The sequence below is a fragment of the Lepisosteus oculatus genome, chromosome 17 (genome assembly GCF_040954835.1).
Source record: "Lepisosteus oculatus isolate fLepOcu1 chromosome 17, fLepOcu1.hap2, whole genome shotgun sequence".
Lineage (NCBI taxonomy): Eukaryota > Metazoa > Chordata > Actinopteri > Semionotiformes > Lepisosteidae > Lepisosteus > Lepisosteus oculatus.
The window spans coordinates 6837202-6854041 of NC_090712.1; the positions used below are offsets into that span (position 1 = coordinate 6837202).

The 16840-nt window shown below is 41.0% G+C and overlaps 2 protein-coding genes across 16 annotated transcripts in view; one reads left to right on the forward strand and one right to left on the reverse strand.

Annotated features, from left to right (window-relative positions):
• The window catches only part of strn (striatin, calmodulin binding protein), a 74988-nt gene extending 61433 nt beyond the window's left edge, over positions 1 to 13555 (forward strand). For both annotated transcript variants that reach the window (XM_015363196.2, XM_006638572.3), the window contains 10 exons: positions 12 to 155; positions 631 to 767; positions 2685 to 2860; positions 3306 to 3353; positions 3539 to 3660; positions 3888 to 4055; positions 4643 to 4783; positions 5267 to 5368; positions 5941 to 6027; positions 6929 to 13555. In XM_015363196.2, coding sequence (XP_015218682.1) covers positions 12 to 155; positions 631 to 767; positions 2685 to 2860; positions 3306 to 3353; positions 3539 to 3660; positions 3888 to 4055; positions 4643 to 4783; positions 5267 to 5368; positions 5941 to 6027; positions 6929 to 7098 — 1295 coding nt within the window. In that variant the 3' untranslated portion in view covers positions 7099 to 13555. The remainder of the gene's footprint in view (positions 1 to 11; positions 156 to 630; positions 768 to 2684; positions 2861 to 3305; positions 3354 to 3538; positions 3661 to 3887; positions 4056 to 4642; positions 4784 to 5266; positions 5369 to 5940; positions 6028 to 6928) is intronic.
• Positions 13556 to 13999: 444 nt separating this feature from the next.
• vit (vitrin) overlaps positions 14000 to 16840 on the reverse strand; it is a 30777-nt gene continuing 27936 nt past the window's right edge. For all 14 annotated transcript variants that reach the window (XM_015362726.2, XM_069179893.1, XM_069179895.1 and 11 more), the window contains one exon: positions 14000 to 16609. In XM_015362726.2, coding sequence (XP_015218212.2) covers positions 16431 to 16609 — 179 coding nt within the window. In that variant the 3' untranslated portion in view covers positions 14000 to 16430. The remainder of the gene's footprint in view (positions 16610 to 16840) is intronic.

Genomic DNA, 16840 nt, shown 5'->3' on the forward strand with positions numbered 1-16840 from the left:
TCCTTCCGCAGGACCCAACCGATCGAAACTGCAGGACATGCTGGCAAATTTGCGAGATGTGGAAGATTTGCCCCCCATGCAGCCTTCCGTGACCCCTCCCGCGCGACCCAGCATCCCCCGGCTCAATGAGCACGAACCCAACCACGCCGACGAGGGTAACCCTCCCGTTTCTTCCTTTCTCGCAGGCGGGATTGTGGGATCAGAAATAAAAGCGGAGCTCGAGCAGAACTCCCGTATGTCCTTTGTCTCATGTGGAATGAGCAGCATTGGAATGGCATTGGCGGCTGCAGACTGAAGCACTTTACTTCATCACCTAAATAAAAACAGATATCCACAGAATCCAGCCAGCGCCTGTAATATCTGAGAGAAGAGAGTCTCTTCTTTTGGAACAAGCTGTTATTTTGTTCCACAGTTGACATCAGCATGAATTTAAGCAATCTGATGTCAACAATATGTGGAGTATTAGTTTTGTTGTGTAATCATGCAAGGGGTTTTATGGGTCTGTGGAGAACAGTTCATGGATTTTTAGAGCAAGTCAATATCGGGGCATTCGTTTGGGTTCAAAATCTGTCCAACCGTCAATGGGCTGTTGTGTTGTTTTCCGGGTTTTATTTTTTCCTTCTTTTCCAGTGGAAGCGATGACGTTTCCCCCCACATCAGGGAAGTCTTTCATCATGGGCGCTGACGAGGCCATGGAGAGCGAATTGGGCCTGGGGGAATTGGCGGGCCTTACAGTCGCCAATGAGGCCGAGTCTCTGACGTACGATGTAAGTTGCTCAGGTGGGGGGCTGGGGGTGCTGTGTGTCTCAACAAGTGGTTGTGGCTTGAATCCAAAGCGCTGCGATCTTCAGCTTTATGCAAACAGTTGTGTACTTCAAATATAAGACAAAGTATCCACTTCAAAGAAGCAGTGCTGCAACAGAGCATATACTGTAAATGCCGTGGTACTTGTTTTAGAAACCAAATGAACAGTTGTAGATTCTGTACCTATCCTCTCTTGAGCCTCGGCTCCCTGGGGAGAATGAGGAGGTACAGACAGTCTCCTCTGTGAACTTCATACCCCTCATGGTGGTTATTGTTTAAACACAAATTCTGCAGCAGCTCACAGGAGGTTTAGAGCTAGAGAAGAGGAACATTCCTCACTGGTGTTGTTTCAAGCCTGCAGACCCAATTCCAGTGGTTGCAGAGATCTGGCCAGCTTATCTGAGCCCTGCCTCTGTTGGTACTAAGCCAGTTTTGCCCCCGACACTTACCGGCCACACTTGGCTTGTTATCTTATGATTTACTTTTTTTAGAATTTCATTCTGCCCATGCTGGCGTCTGGAAAAAAACTCCTCCTTTTGCCATTCCTCACCAATTTTTTTTTAAATGTGTGATTTAAAAATAAAACCACAAACCTGCGGCCAACCAAAAAGACAAGGAAACAACCTGCCAAGAATAGTCTTCCTACTTTGTGATTGTGTAGCTTTGTCACTCTAGTTCCTCTGGCAGTGCCAGTTGGAATCCTTAAGTAAAACAGTGCTTCAATCCCTAACTCTCTCTCTTCTGGAAGATATTGTGTCTGTCTGCCACACAGTCTATATTGAATTCCTATTAAAGCAATAATGAAATCATCTTTTGTGATTCATCATTTGACTGGCCCTGACAACCTGCTGCTGACTTTATTGGTTAACTTTAATCTCTTTATTATTTTAAAAAACAAGCAAAGGAAAATAGCCAATAATCCTGATATTTCTATTAAACTCACACAAAGCATTGTTGCACTGTCGATAGCATCTAATTTGTAGTTATTGTAGCTTTATGTTCCTTCTTATTTCACTCCAATGACCTCTTTCTTTAAAACTTTAAGGGTAAGGAACAGAAAACAATGCCTTATTTATGTCAGAGATCTCAGTTTTTAATTCTGGGGTTTGCATTGTGCTCTGAATTGCACTGCCTGGTTCTTCAGACCCAGCATTAAGAAACCCAGTCTGAATGTTGGTATAGAATGCAAAAAGCTTTGTCGTTTTTTTAATGAATTGAACTCTGTATCCAGTAAACCATTGCATCAGTGTCCCTAGAACAATGGTAGGCAGCCTTGGTGCTTGAGGATTGTAGAAATGTCTGGTTTTAATTCCATCTGTGCTCTCAGGTACTTCATTGAACCTATCAGTTTGTGAAACTGAACTGTTAGAACTGTTTCCAGCCATGTAGCACGTGGAGCTTTTTAATAATAATAATAATAATTGCTTACACTTATATAGCGCTTTTCTGGACACTACAGTCAAAGTGCTTACAGGTGATGGGGATCCCCTGCACCACCACCAATGTGCAGCCCCACCTGGATGATGCGACAGCAGCCATAGTGCACCACTACGCTCCCCACACATCAGCTCTTAGTGGGGAGGAGAACAGAGTGATGAAGCCAGTTCAGAGATGGGGATTATTAGGAGACCATGATTGGTAAAGGCCTAGGTTAAATTTGGCCAAGACACCAGGGTTAACAACCCTTCTCTTTTCAAGAAACACCCTGGGATTTTTAATGACCACAGAGAGAGCTTTACAAAGCCTTAGAAATGCCACAGGACTGGCGTTTCTCCCACCTGCCCCGGGACCAAATGTCCTGCTCTCGCCCGCGTCTGTTGCATGGAAAATGCTGAAACGGAACCTGCAGGCCGAACCAACCAAGCTCTCCGCCTTTCCAGATCACCAACAACAAGGACGCGCTGAGGAAGACGTGGAACCCCAAGTTCACGTTGCGGAGCCACTTTGACGGGATCCGGGGGCTTGCTTTCCACCCCGTGGAGCCCGTGTTGGTCACGGCATCGGAGGACCACACCCTCAAAATGTGGAACCTGCAGAAAACCGCCCCTGCAAAAAAGTAAAATACTCCCTCCGCTTTCAAAAAAAGACATTATCGGACATAGCAGTTTGTGTAACGCTTCTGCAGAAAAACAAACTGCTTGCTTCGAGGCAACTCGAAAGTGTCGTCTACATGAATTTGTGCAGATGCTTAAAGCTAACATGAATCCTTTATGGTTTCACAGGCTTGAGAAGAACATTGATTGTAAAACACAAGTAACCATGTAATTTGCTTCTGCTTGTTGTTCTTCTGATGATGTGTTGAACAAAAGTGTTAAATTAATAGAAATGTAGGTTTAAGAGCACTGGAAACTTATTTGTTTATAATATGCATCTGCTGATGGTTCATTTAAGTGTTCTCAGATCAGATCACTTTATTCCTTAGTATATTTTTGCTTTGTATCTGATACCCTGGTTTTAGGCTCCATGTGTAACCTTAAAACTGGTTGTTTCCCTCTCTACAGGAGTGCCTCCCTAGATGTGGAGCCTATTTATACATTCAGGGCTCACAGGTAGGTCATTAAAAAGAATTAAACTTAGTAATGATGAACATACTTAATGATGAACTTAGAAGCTGTGTAGATCAGTACCGGTGTGGTCCATAGTGCTAAATATTCTTGTTTGATCACTGATTGACCACTAGTTCAACAACGGTTTCTTCATGTTGTCTTTTCCTGTATTTCCTGACCTTTGGCAGGGGTTCAGTGCTGTGTGTGGTTATGAGCACCAGTGGAGAGCAGTGTTTTAGTGGTGGGATTGATGGGACAATTCAGAGCTGGAATACTCCAAACCCTAACATTGATCCCTACGACTCATACGGTACGTATTGCTCTTCACATTGACTGCTAAGACAGTCAAGAAGGGAAGATCCTACAGTATGTGCTCTCTGGTGGTGATGTGCCCTGTAGGCACATTTTTCAGGAGCAAGACCTACAGGTCCTCCACAGAGTCGGCACTGTCCTCGCTGATGTTCAGGTGTTGATGTGGGAGGGACCCTGTGGGCGGCGGTGTGTGCGTGCGTCACTGTGGGGGTTTGTTCTCGGCAGAGCCGTCTGTGCTGCGGGGAGCACTGTGTGGCCACACAGACGCGGTGTGGGGGCTGGTGTACAGCGCTGCTCACCAGCGCCTCCTCTCCTGCTCCGCTGACGGCACCATCAGGCTCTGGAATGCTGCCGACACCTCGCCAGCTCTTTCCATCTTCAACGAGAACAGAGGTACCAGCCCGGCGTGAGATAAGATCAACTCTATCGCCCCCCCGGAAAAAACGTTACGGGCGTATTCTGTGCATCTGAATACATCACAGAACATTACAGATCCCATCTATTGCACATGCATGACTCGTTACCCATATGTATTACCCATACATAGCTTCTTACAGCATAGATGATTTACATTGACCCAACTGCATTTACCCTTGGCATTTATTAAATCAGTATTAACAGAAAAGGGAACAATGTATTGTTTATATCTATTTGATCTACATGCAGATTTGATCTACCTTTTTTATCTGCTTGATTTCAATCGAGGCCTGACATATTTGAGGAAAAAGTTATTTTGCATGTTGCCATGTGTATTTGGGTTATGTATCCTTAAATGCATGATATGTAATGTCTCTCACGAGTTTTCAAGAGGTTTCCGAGTGGTTTAACCAATAACCGAGCTGTCCCGTTTCTGCTGCAAATTCCAGGTTTTTGTGAGGCCGAGCCTCTGTCATGCCACTAGCCAGGACTGGGATCAGTTGGCCATTACAGGTTCCAAGGCTGTGACGAATGTTTTTCTATGGAAACCTTTTGTGTTGCAGAACTTGGAATTCCTTCGTCCGTAGACCTGGTCTGCAGTGAGCCCGCGCATATGGTTTCATCCTTCAACAGTGGCCAGACTGGGATCTTCAACATGGAGACTCGGCAGCTTGTGCTGAGCCTGGAGGCAGCTACTGATGGCGGTACGTGTGCTAGCAGTCCTTCCAGAAGACCCTTCAAGGGTATTGAGCAGCAGGAAAGGGAACTGAAAATCTCTCATTAAAAAAATCACCAAAGCATCTATGCAGTACAAGCATCTGTTTGATGTAGAAGATCACAGTAATGGTAATTACATGCTGTTATTTTCAAACTTCTGTTGAACAAGAGAGAGCTCTGAACCTGCATTTTTAGGTTTTAATTTTATGTCTCTCCTACCATGATGTCAGAACCCTCTTGAAAGCATTGATGCTTTTCATACCAGAAGGATCCTCACTTTTCTCTTGTCCAAACCCTCTTTATTTCATACAGCTTCAGGCAAATGTGACATCTCTTTACATACATACAGGGAGTGGCAAAGGCAAAGCACAACGTTAAACTGCCACGTGGAAAGGAGGTGTCCTCTCTGCCACATTCTCGTTGTTGTCTTCCTTGAGGACAGAGATGATGAAACCTTTCTTTCGTTGTAGACACTCCTTGTCAGATAAACAAAGTGCTGAGTCACCCTACCCTCCCCATCACCATTACAGCCCAGGAAGACAGACACATCAAGTTCTTTGACAACAACACAGGTACCTGGCCGGCACTTCAGTGGAAGTCTGGGAGTTTTATATTTTTCCCTGCAGTCCCTGGGAGATGAAAAGAACAGATGGACTATGGAATAAATTTCTTAATGGGCACCATTAGTCTGACACAAATGGAAGGGAGCAGCTTTCCTGATAATTAAGTCTAGGATAGAAACTGCTGTTAATTAGGCTTTGGTGTATGAATCAGATTTGAAAGAGCTGCCGAGCCCCAGATATTTCTAAAGTTCAGCATGTTTGATAGGCTACTGGGAGTAATTTCCTGTTGGATATCAAAGGAAATATGGTAACAAAACGTGTAGATTGAGCCAACATAATTGTGCTAATCAGCGATACAAAATGGACATAGACCTCTTAATTAGAAAAAGAGGTAATTTGGAGTGCTGACCCTTAATAGTTTAGCATAACTTGATTATTGGTAATTGATGAATAAATTGCTATAGTCGCTATACTGACATAGGCATAGGCAAACAGTGTGTTGTCCTTTCAGAAGATAAGAATGGCTTAGTTCTTTATACTGTCACTTCTTTCCTTAAGTCTTATTTTTTCTCTTTTTAAAGGAAAACTAATCCATTCAATGGTGGCCCATTTAGATGCAGTTACAAGCTTAGCTGTTGATCCCAATGGACTGTATCTGATGTCTGGCAGTAAGTATATTTAAATGCTACAAGGTTTTAAATTTATTTTGTGTTATTAGAGTTTAAGGGTTTCTTTTTTAGGCACAGCTTGACCATTTCTGAAGCACCGAGACAAAGTAGGTTTAGTGGAATTAATTTTAAAACCCTTTATGGTTATAAGCCTGCCTGTCAAAGTGGAAGTAACTGGTTAAGAATCTGATCACCATCACAGTCTTTAAAAGTCTTAAGATTTATAAAACAATTTTCATCTGGATTATGAATTGTGGGAGGTCTGCATTGTTCTGTTTTATGGATTAGAGTTCCAGGTTTTCTCTTGAAATATTCCATTACAGACCATGTGTGGTTAAGAGAAAGCAGTGTTTACATTTCAGCAACTTCCAGTAGTTGATAGTATCTGTCATCTGGGATGCAGCTCTAGAATTATGGATATTTTCCCACTCCACTACTGAAATTGTCCCTGCATTTCCAGATTTTAACAGCAGAGGACACTGTAGTCCATTATATATATTTATATTTCAATATGCAATTTACATAAATCATGTTTAATTTTTGTCACAAGTCAGCCACATGAGGGTGGTATGAGAGTTAAACCTGAGCATGACAGTTTATCCTCAGTTAACTTGTACAAGTGGAAAATGTTTTTCTACAGGCTATTTGTATCTCTTTAAATTAAATTAGATTATATTTATTTAGAGTACATATGCATGTACATCCATATGGTGTTTGCTCATTAAAAACCAATTGCAATACCTATTTAAGCATTGAAAAGTTGCCAATTCAGAGTAAATTCTGCCCGAGACATTAATTAATTTTAAAATTCAGGCATTATTGGCTTTTCGGAAATGTGTTTTGTCCTTGAATGCACGATGTTTCCTTTACTCCTTTTTCTTTCTCCCTCTCTCCACTCCAGGCCACGACTGCTCAATCCGTCTGTGGAACCTAGAGAGCAAGACCTGTATCCAGGAGTTCACGGCGCATCGTAAGAAGTTTGACGAGTCGATCCATGATGTGGCGTTCCACCCATCCAAGTGTTTCATTGCCAGCGCTGGAGCCGACGCCCTGGCTAAGGTCTTCGTATGACACAGAGCTCCCTTCACCCTCTCCGGCCCGCCACACACTAACCAGCTAGACCACACAACCGGAACCAATGGAGAGGAAGTAGGGGCGGGGCTTAAAGGTGCGATGTCGTCCGCCCAGCCAATCAGCTCCGTCCTTCCCAGCTCCCTGCTGGCTCTGCTGGTGGACTCTCTGAGACTAGCTCTGGTTCGTCCCCAGCTACAGGCGCAAGGGGCCCGGCAGGGTACGTTGCCCATAACGGCAGAGCTGCTTCCTCAGAGCTGCGCTCTACATCCACACATCCAGGCAGGCCTGGGTGGAACCGGGCATGTGTAAATGAGGGAGAAGATAGGAAGAAACGAGCTGATCTCGATTGCAAACGAGGGGGCGAGGCGAGATTTATCCTTCAGGGTTCCTCAAAGCGCAAAGGTGGGAAGGATGACAGGAGGGGGGGGTCAGGCGTCCCCAAGGTGGTTTCGTATTGCGTGCTTCTTTTCATGACTTCAAGCTCTTTTTTCCCCCCTCCCCCATGGTGACGCAGTTCTTTTTTGAAGCAAGTGTTCTGTTGCAAAGACACCTGCGGAAGGCACACGACAGCTGTCAAGGAGATACGATCTCCCATCTACTTCCAAGACAGTTTTGTCTGCCTTTGCTGTTGATCTTGAAGCTTCATGGAAATGTGCCTTTGCTTCAAAACAGAGCCCCAAGTACGGTATATATACATAGTTTTACCCACGTTTTTTTTCTTGGGGGGGAAGGGGAATTTCAGCGGAGTCTGTTTTTAAAAGATATTGGATGTAAGAATCAAAATAATAAAACAAAAAACATATATCCCATCTTAAACCTCGCAAGACAGTCTGAATTCATTTGTTGTTTTTGTTTTTTGCTTTTCATTGATGGAAGCATATTCATAATCCTAAAAATCCAGCAGGACAGTTCAGTATGAGCCCAGGAACCGATTGCGTTGAGCAAGTCCATTCAAAAGTGTGACAGCAGAGAGTGCCCTGATTGAAGTACTGCAGGATCATCAGGACCAAAATCCAAAGCAAACACTTGTGAAATTCTTGTCTGTTCCTTTATTTCTTATATGGAAGTGTGCTATGGCTATACTTTAGAATACTAAAGCACAATGGATTGGCACTCTCTCCAGGGGTTTCCAGCTGTGCTCCTGGAAGGCTGTTGTGTCTGCAGGTCTATTAAATCCCTGAAACAGCTGGAGACCCTGTCACATTGGTCTAATCCGAGCAGGAAGAAAGCTTGCAGATAAACCAGCTTTCAAGAACCATGATTAGAGACCCCTGAGGGACCCCTGAGGTTCACAACTGACAACCCACTGAAGCTAAGCAGGTGTGAGCCTGGTCAGTACCTGGATGGGAGACCTCCTGGGAAAAACTAAGGTTGCTGCTGGAAGAAGTGTTAGTGGGGCCAGCAGGGGGTGCTCACCCTGCGGTCTATGTGGACGTAAAAAAAAATGAGGTCCTGACTCTCTGTGGTCATTAAAAATCCCAGGGCGCATCTTATTATTATTAATCAAGGGTGAATCCTGCAACTTTGAAATGGCAGTGTATCGCATTATTGTACTTCACAGCACAGGGCATTTTTTGTAAGTTTCATATTTTCTTCTTTTTTTAATTGAGTTTCGATCACAAACTCTTTTTCAAAATTCTACTTTTTGATGGAATTGTTTTTTGTAAACCAACACACTTCTTTAAAGCAGTTACATCTGCAGTACATGTATAACCACCCACCCATTTTTCAGCATTTATCCTTAGAAAATGTCCAGAGTCTAATCCTGCAGACACATTATGGCACAAGTGATCCTATATTGTGAGCAGGGCCCCAGTTCATTGCAGGACAGCGGTACATGCTGATTTACATTGTATTAATACAGTACTCGCTTTCATGCGTGCAGTGTAAAATATTGTGATATTTTCAATGTGCTTTCCACTTTTGAATGCTGCATGCGATATTTGGTGTGAGATTCCTTGACAGAAATACGCAATCAGATCTGCCTTATTAGGCAAAGTCAAAAATACTGTCCTCTGGATTTTGTTGGTTTTATGCAAATATTCAAGAGTCATAGTAGAATAAAGTGTTAAAAACAGTTAGGTGGTAACTGGTGTTCACACAACAAAATGTAAATTCCAAAGCTATCTGTGAGTCTTATACTGTAAGTATGATCCATCAGGAAAAATCACTCTGGTATCTTGAAACAAGTGAAAAACGTGACAGATTTTAGTTAAAATGCTGTATTTGAATGACTACAGTTACAGTTAAATCTGATGTTTTGTATTTAGCAGTTTTTGTATGCGGTCTTAAGTGTAGGAGCAATTAAACCCAGCACCTTTTAAGGATAACGGTAATATTGATAGGAAACCAAAGGGTTGGTGATGGGCTTATTTCTTGGGGGCATTAAATCTTTTAAGGACAGAACTCTTTATGCTTTTCTAAAGAGAAATATATAATGTGAAGTCAAAGGAATTGCAGTTATGCAAATGGAACAAATCATTTTGGTTATTGTTTTACTTTCATAATGTTTCAAACCGTGAAATTGTCTCACAAATTTAAAGCATCTAGCTTGCATATGCTTTGGTTATGCAATGTACTGCTTGTTCACAGAGACCCTTGCGAAACAGAACTCCTTTCTTCCTTGTCCACAGACAAGCTGCAAGCATGAATAACTTTGCAGTGATGAAAGTTTTTCTTTTTTATGTTCTTCAGTTGTAGTGTAGTTTGCTTTTAATTCTGTTAAACCAAAACTATTTAGAATGAAATACAGAAGCAGCTATACGGTACAGTCTGAATGTCAAAGAGATTGTGCCACAGGTGTAGAAACTATGTAGATAATGGTGCCTGAGAAACAAGGGAATAATTCTGAGGATAGCAACTGCAGTCCACACAGTACATGCAGAAATATAAAAAACTGTAAGAGCAAAACAGATACTTGCACACAGATTTGCACTCCTTCATTGGAGCTGTGTATATTTAGTTATATATTTAAGCATTTAAATATACACACTGACATTTTGTTTGCAATAATTGGGGGTATACAGCTATATAAGTATGTATTTTTCTGAATTTTAGATGTTGGATCTAGTCTTAATATGTGGGACCGAAGGCCTATTAACATCTGTATGTTGAATGTCGGAATCTTTGCAACGCGGCAATGTTTACTTTGTTATAGAAATATATACAATATTCTCTTTACTGTCCCTACGCATCCTTCAGCTGAGAAACATAAGCTGTAATGTAAGGTCAACACCTTCAATGGGTTAGCATCAAGAAAGGACAAAGAAAGGTGTGGATGTGAAATGAAAGGTTGTTCTATTTAATTCACCTTTAGTACAGATGGAATTGTTTTTATATTATTTTCTGCGATTACTTGAAAAAACAAAAGGTGATTCTTTGAGGTGCTTGCTGTAAGGCTGAAGGGTTTTGTTTATTTATGATGGCAATACGCCTCTAAAAGGAAAAAAATAACCCAGAAGCTGCTCTCGGGCCATTCAGTTTGTGGAGCTTGCTGCCAGCCTAGAGTGACGGAGACTTTGCTGTTGACCTTTCTGCAGTTGTACCTAACAGTAACTGGTAGCTCTTTGACGTCTTCGGTCTTCTTCTTTTTAATTATTTCCAGAAAAGCTGGGAAATCGGGGGTCTTCTCTGTTTGCATTTTCAACAAGAAATCAGAGGTTGTGTGGTGCAACAAGTATAAAAGATTTTTGTAAAAAAAATGGAAAATTGCAAAAATGTATAGTTTTAAAGTATTAAATATATACAGTATATATGAAACACATTAAAGTGATGTGAAATGGAAGTTCAGTATGCTTTTTGTGGTACTACTCATGTATTGTATCTTGTTCAATAACATATTACCAGTGCAGGTAGAGCAGGGAGCCCAGTGCTGGTTAAAGACAGAAGACTGAACGACAGCGCGATGGCCTACAAACAGTGCTCACTGGAAAAGTCCAAAGTCAGGCCCTGGATTGGTTTCACGAGCAAAGCGATGTGGCAACGAGTTTCAAAAGAGAAGAAAAAACAAAGCTTAGGAATAACATCGTACACCTTTGAGTGAAATCTGCCCATCTGGGTAGAACTACGCAGCTCTGCACATTGGACTTAATTTGAATTAAATTTAATTTGAAGCACAAACCGTTGTATCCTAATCACTGTGTATGAGATGTACTGGCAGAGCCCTTCTCTCGAATAGAACCCTTTCAGCCCAGGCTAGGTACAGTAGTTTGCTTTTTGTGTTCCCTTCAGTGGTTTTAGGAATAAAACTTTAAGAAACCTGTTATTTTCTTATAACTGAGATTCCATAGGGGTGAGTGTCTTCTAGCTTTTAAAGGGATAGCAGGCATAGCAAAAAACTGTTATTAAGATTGTACTTTCTGTGATGTATTCATGCAGTTTTCAGTTCTCAAGATGCTGAATTTTTAAGAATTCTGCACTAACAATTTAATACTTGTTTGCTGGCAGTTAGTGAAATTCAAGGGTGTCAGCTCATTTAGATGAGAGCATCATTTTAGATGATGGCCTCGCCTGCCCCATACCAAATTCCTAATTCAGTGTTAAAGAAAGCCAGAGAGATCAAAAGAAACTATACGATTTTCAATCCCGCCCTTACACAAGAGAAAGCAGGTCATTCCAGCAGATTCAGTCTGCGGGTCAGTTTTTGTTGTGTTGTTCAGTTTCCTTCAGTGTTTCATTGGACTTGGGGCATGTTGACCTTCTCTTTTGGAAGAAACATCTTTCCTTTCAAGGGTGTGTTTTGTACCAAATTATAAAGGAAGGTCACCCTTCTGTGTACAGAATTTAGGGCTTGGGGGGGTTACGGGTGAATGGATTTTACATCTTGAGTAGCACACAAAAGGCATGAAGGGTGCAATTCACACAGAAATTAATTTGCAACTCATCTCATTGTCTAAACCCAGCTTTTGCAGACAACACAACAGCAGAAATCTCTCTCATTCTGTTCTCATTTAACCCCTGAAAACACATCCTGCCCAAGCTAAGGTTCCTGGAGAATCACAGAGAAGCAAAAGTGGGACTAAAAATTTGGAAACTGATTAATGCCAATAACATCAATATTTTTTTCCATTAATTCATTAAGAGTTTGGCTACAATGAAAGCTGGAGGAACGCTTGAAGAAATCTCCATGTTGCACGTGGGTCTTCAGGACTTGGACTGCGGGTCACTGGTGTAGAACTGTAGAAACAGGCTGTGATGAATAACTCATCCATAGTCTTCTAGTTTATATCTGCCCGTTTCTGTCTAAGCCCTACGTGCCCAACATTCTCTTTTCGTTTTGGATATTGTCTGATGTTCCACCCTTTTATATGCAAAATATTCTGAAAGGCAGACAGTTCTAGAAGTATCAAAATGGTAACATTCCTCTAAAATTGTAAGACGTAATGGTGATTTATTATCTATGACACCAATCACTTTATAAACATGCCATTTCATGTAGAAAAAAGAAGCCTTTACCTATTTTTAGCTCTTGATTATTTCAAAGTTGTTTAGTTAGTTAAGTTACAAAGCAATTACAAAAAAAACATTACATTTTTTTCTTGACTTTTCCTAATTAAATCACAACTAATGACTAATTATCCTTTCTGAACACCAGTGGCACTTCCTCGCTCACTGACACAGTGGGTTTTCATTGTGATGCTGATGTCCTGCCTTTTTTTCTTTTCAATGAAGATAATTCCACTTCGAGAGCAGATTGTCAAAAGCAACATGAATTTGAGGTCTCAAGGGTGTCAATGTCCTCATGTCCTCCCTACAGCAAATAGTTTTTGGCAGAGAATGAGAGAATTGTGAGACACATATTATGGCCTCGCTGTCTTTCACCTGTTCTGTTTTTTTCTTCGTAAGGGTGTGAAGAAACCAGCCAGTACCTCATGGACTAAACAAAAAGTAAACAGAGAGGACTATTAAAAAGTTGTTTTTTTTTTCCATTTACCAGATTGTGCGTTAGAAAATTTGTACCAAATATTTTATGATGGCCTACTGTGAAGCTGTCGGTTGACGTGCACTTTCCGAACTGGGGCCCTTTCTTCTCCCTGTGCAGCTGCTGATCCAGTAGCACGACAGAGGGAAACAGAGGTCAGCCAGTTGAAAGAAGGGCCTTTCGAAAGGAATTATGGGTGATGTAAGAATTCTTCCCAAATCCAGGCCTGATTACATTATGTTCCAGGCTTGTCCTGAGCAAATGTCTGAAATTACTCTAGGTTGCATCCAAAAAAACAAAACGAGTTCTGACATATGCCAAGTCTGCCTGTAAACTAGCGTCATTGCTCTTTTAAGTACAATTGTATAGAGAGTTCTTAAATATCATGTGTATTTGATAAATATGCTAATTTTCTTGTACAGATCTTATTATAGTTTACTCTTTTTTTCCATGATGTATTCTCTTTTTTTTTCCCCATAAGGGGAGCGAGAGATTTAACAATAACAATAATAAAAAATGTTGTATTTCACAGAAGTGTGCGTTTTATTTGTATGCATTTTGTTTTCAGATCTGACTTTTCTTTCAGTGGCGGTTGCCTGTTTCTTTTTTTGAAAAGCTGGCAGTCACATATACTCTGCAAATGTGCTTTGGGAAAACAGCTGGCCTGTTGCAAACCTAGAGGCCATTCAGCTCATCAAGCACATTAGATAGTTTAGTACCTAAAATTTCAACCAGACAGTTCCAGCCAGTCCAGTTTGGTCCTTAACAATGTAGCTGGATAAGGTTCAAGAAACGCAGCTCTTATATATGTATATTTATATTATAAAATGAAATGCTGAAATGTTGCTTACTATTCAGAAAAGCAATTGTTTAGCTGTGAGGTAACACGCTCAATGTACAAATTCTATATGTTTTCTTAATGGATTTATTTCTAAAGTTAACTCTTCTTATGTACTCATTAAAACACAAGGAGATGACTAGTTTTTAAGGTATTTTATGAAAAATTGCAATAGAACAATGATCAAATATACTGTGCATTACAAAACACAAAGCAAAAGTAGTTTATATTTTTAAATATGTACAAACAGAAAGGAAGCCGTCATATAAATAAGTCTTAGCTACAAAAGTGAAAGGTTACAGAGCTGTAATGCGCTCGTACAAATGCATTGTATACAATTTTCAAAAAATGATACTCGGGTGGAGAAGAAAAAACATTCTGCAGAGAAAAAGGCACTGGGGGCAAGTCGAGTTGTTCTTCTATACAAAACATCACCCACCAGACTGCAGCACATACAGCAGGGACCACCTTAACTACCATAAAGACACATCCTCCCACTCTTCCCTAAACCTTCTGATCGAGGGGTCTCTAACCCAGTTGTTGGGAGACCCAGTATCTCCTGATATTTTGTTCTACCCAAACTCTTGTTTGCATCCTCCAGGGGTTCCCAGTCCTCGTCCTGGAAGATCACACAGCCGCTGGTGTTTGGTTCCAGCCAAGCCCTCAGTAGCACAACTGACCCCTTAATTGACCTAATAGGATTCATTTACTAAGAACTGTTTGACATGATAATAGCTTTTGAGGTTACTTTTAGGCTATTTGATATGTAAATGAAAGCTTTGCAAATATTTCAATCAAATCACTTGGTAGTTCAATAAAGGCTTACCATAAGGTAATTAAGTTCAGATGGAATGAAAGCCAGCAGACATGCTGGTCTCCACCACCAGGATAGGAACCTCCAATACACCAGATGGAATTAACTGTGAAATGTATAGTTTTTCTTACCAGCTGTAACTGAGTTGTAATAAAGTAGGTAACACTGAGTGACTATACTGTGTTAGATAACAGGTATAGGTTTTCTAGGTAACTTTACCTTTTATGAAGCAAATATTTTGAGAAAATTCTTATACAATATATGCCTAACAGTAACTAACTCTGTAGTTTTATTGATAACAGGTTAGAACAAAAACCAAAAGACACTAGTCCTGCTGGCATTAGAGTTTGAGACCACTCTTCTAATCCTTGTGTGTGTGTGTGTAGTACAAAACACTGAGAATGACCCCCACCATGGTCTAATATTTTGTGTCTGCCTTAGCTGATGTTGTGCATTTTGGAATATTTCGAACAGACCCCAAGCGCAGCATTCAGGGATGCATAAGAATTTGGCTCTGGATCTCCAGCTCCTACATGGAAGGTAAGGGCATTCTTTGGTCTAACTGTAAAAAAAAAAAGTAATTCATTTGTAACTGTATCATGCTTTAAAGCCGAGTGCTTACTGCTGTAAAAACAGGAAAAGCACCTCCTGGTCCTAACCCTGTCTTAGATGGCTGCTGATCAAATCAAGCCTTTCGAGAGCTGGGGCACCTACAGCAATTATTCTGTCGAGACAGAATTTAGCTGTATTTTACTTTGTATGCACACAAGTCTTGGCAATCAGAAGAAGGGTGATTCTTAAATTGTAATTAATTATTTCTATGTTGCAGCAAAACTACTGTAAAACCCTCTTCGTTTAGAAGGTGTTTTTAGTCTCCATATTAAGGAAATGTAAATGCTTGTAGTTGTAGCCTTAACCAAAAGCTTTAATATGAGGAGCTGCTTTTTACGGTATCCCCTACATTTTTTGCATAGCATGTTATTTGACTGAATAGGAAGTTGAATTAAATTAGTTGGCGTTCCCTACAAAAATAATTCCGTTACTGCGAGTGCATTTCCAAATGTCACAGCAAAATAAAAAATCTGTTTTCAGATGAATGTAGTCACTTTTTATATAATTATCAATTTATTATTTATTTGACTAGATTTGTTAAAAACCCACCCCTCTAAAACCCTACTCACAGCAGTATAAGATTGCTGTTGGAAGCAAATAAGACTCTTGACCGATGATATCCACTTTCTTTCACTATGTGACATGATTAATCACAGAAGCGGTGTTTGGTCCTGCTGGTTTTTGAGCCATCACATGCGACCATCACATTAGTGCTTAAATCTTTCTAATATTAATTATTGCACAGCTATTCAGAACATTTCTTGGACTCTAGCTCTGTCTATTTGACCCAATTTGTCAACCAATCTTTGTTCCCCCCAAGTTTTTTTTTTACAAGCAGAGCTCTGTTGATTTCTGCTGAGAGCACACTTCAGATCCACAGTCATCTTTGTACTGTTTCCTTTAGGAAAGCCCTAGGTATGTCCTCCACCCACAGGCGAGGCCGGAGGCAAACCATGGCACTGTAAGATCAATGAGAAAGCTCTTCAGTCGCAAAGCCACCGATACAGAAAGGAGGGCACATAAGCATGACAAGCTCCTACACAACAGGCGGGTGCTATCTTTAGATGTATTTCTTGGAATATAACAAAAATAAATCTGCTCCCCCCCTCCCCAATCCCCCCCCCCCAAAGGATCAGGTCTCTAGATCAGTTCCGAGGCTGCGAATTGAATTCCTGGCAGATGTTTTGTATGATTTTGGGCACAAACTTGTAGAGGTTGTCGAACTCATCGACGAAGAAGGAGTGGTCTTTGTCGGGGTCGGTGGCGATGTACTGAAGCTCATCTTGCGCTGCCCAGGCGATGCCGACAGAGTACGCAATCACACCTGACCGAGCGAGACAGAGCTTATTAATCCAAAGCTTCACAGTCCAGTGGTGAAATTGGGAATATTTTTCTCTACTGACCTTTCTTTTTACTATTTTGCCTTACCTTATTCCCAACTAAACTATCACAATAGTTCTTAAAATGTTCTACTACTGTATATATCATTGCACAGCTGTTTAAGTCAGTTATTTAAACTTCTGCCCGATTTAACTTGTTTAATAAGGGCAAGACA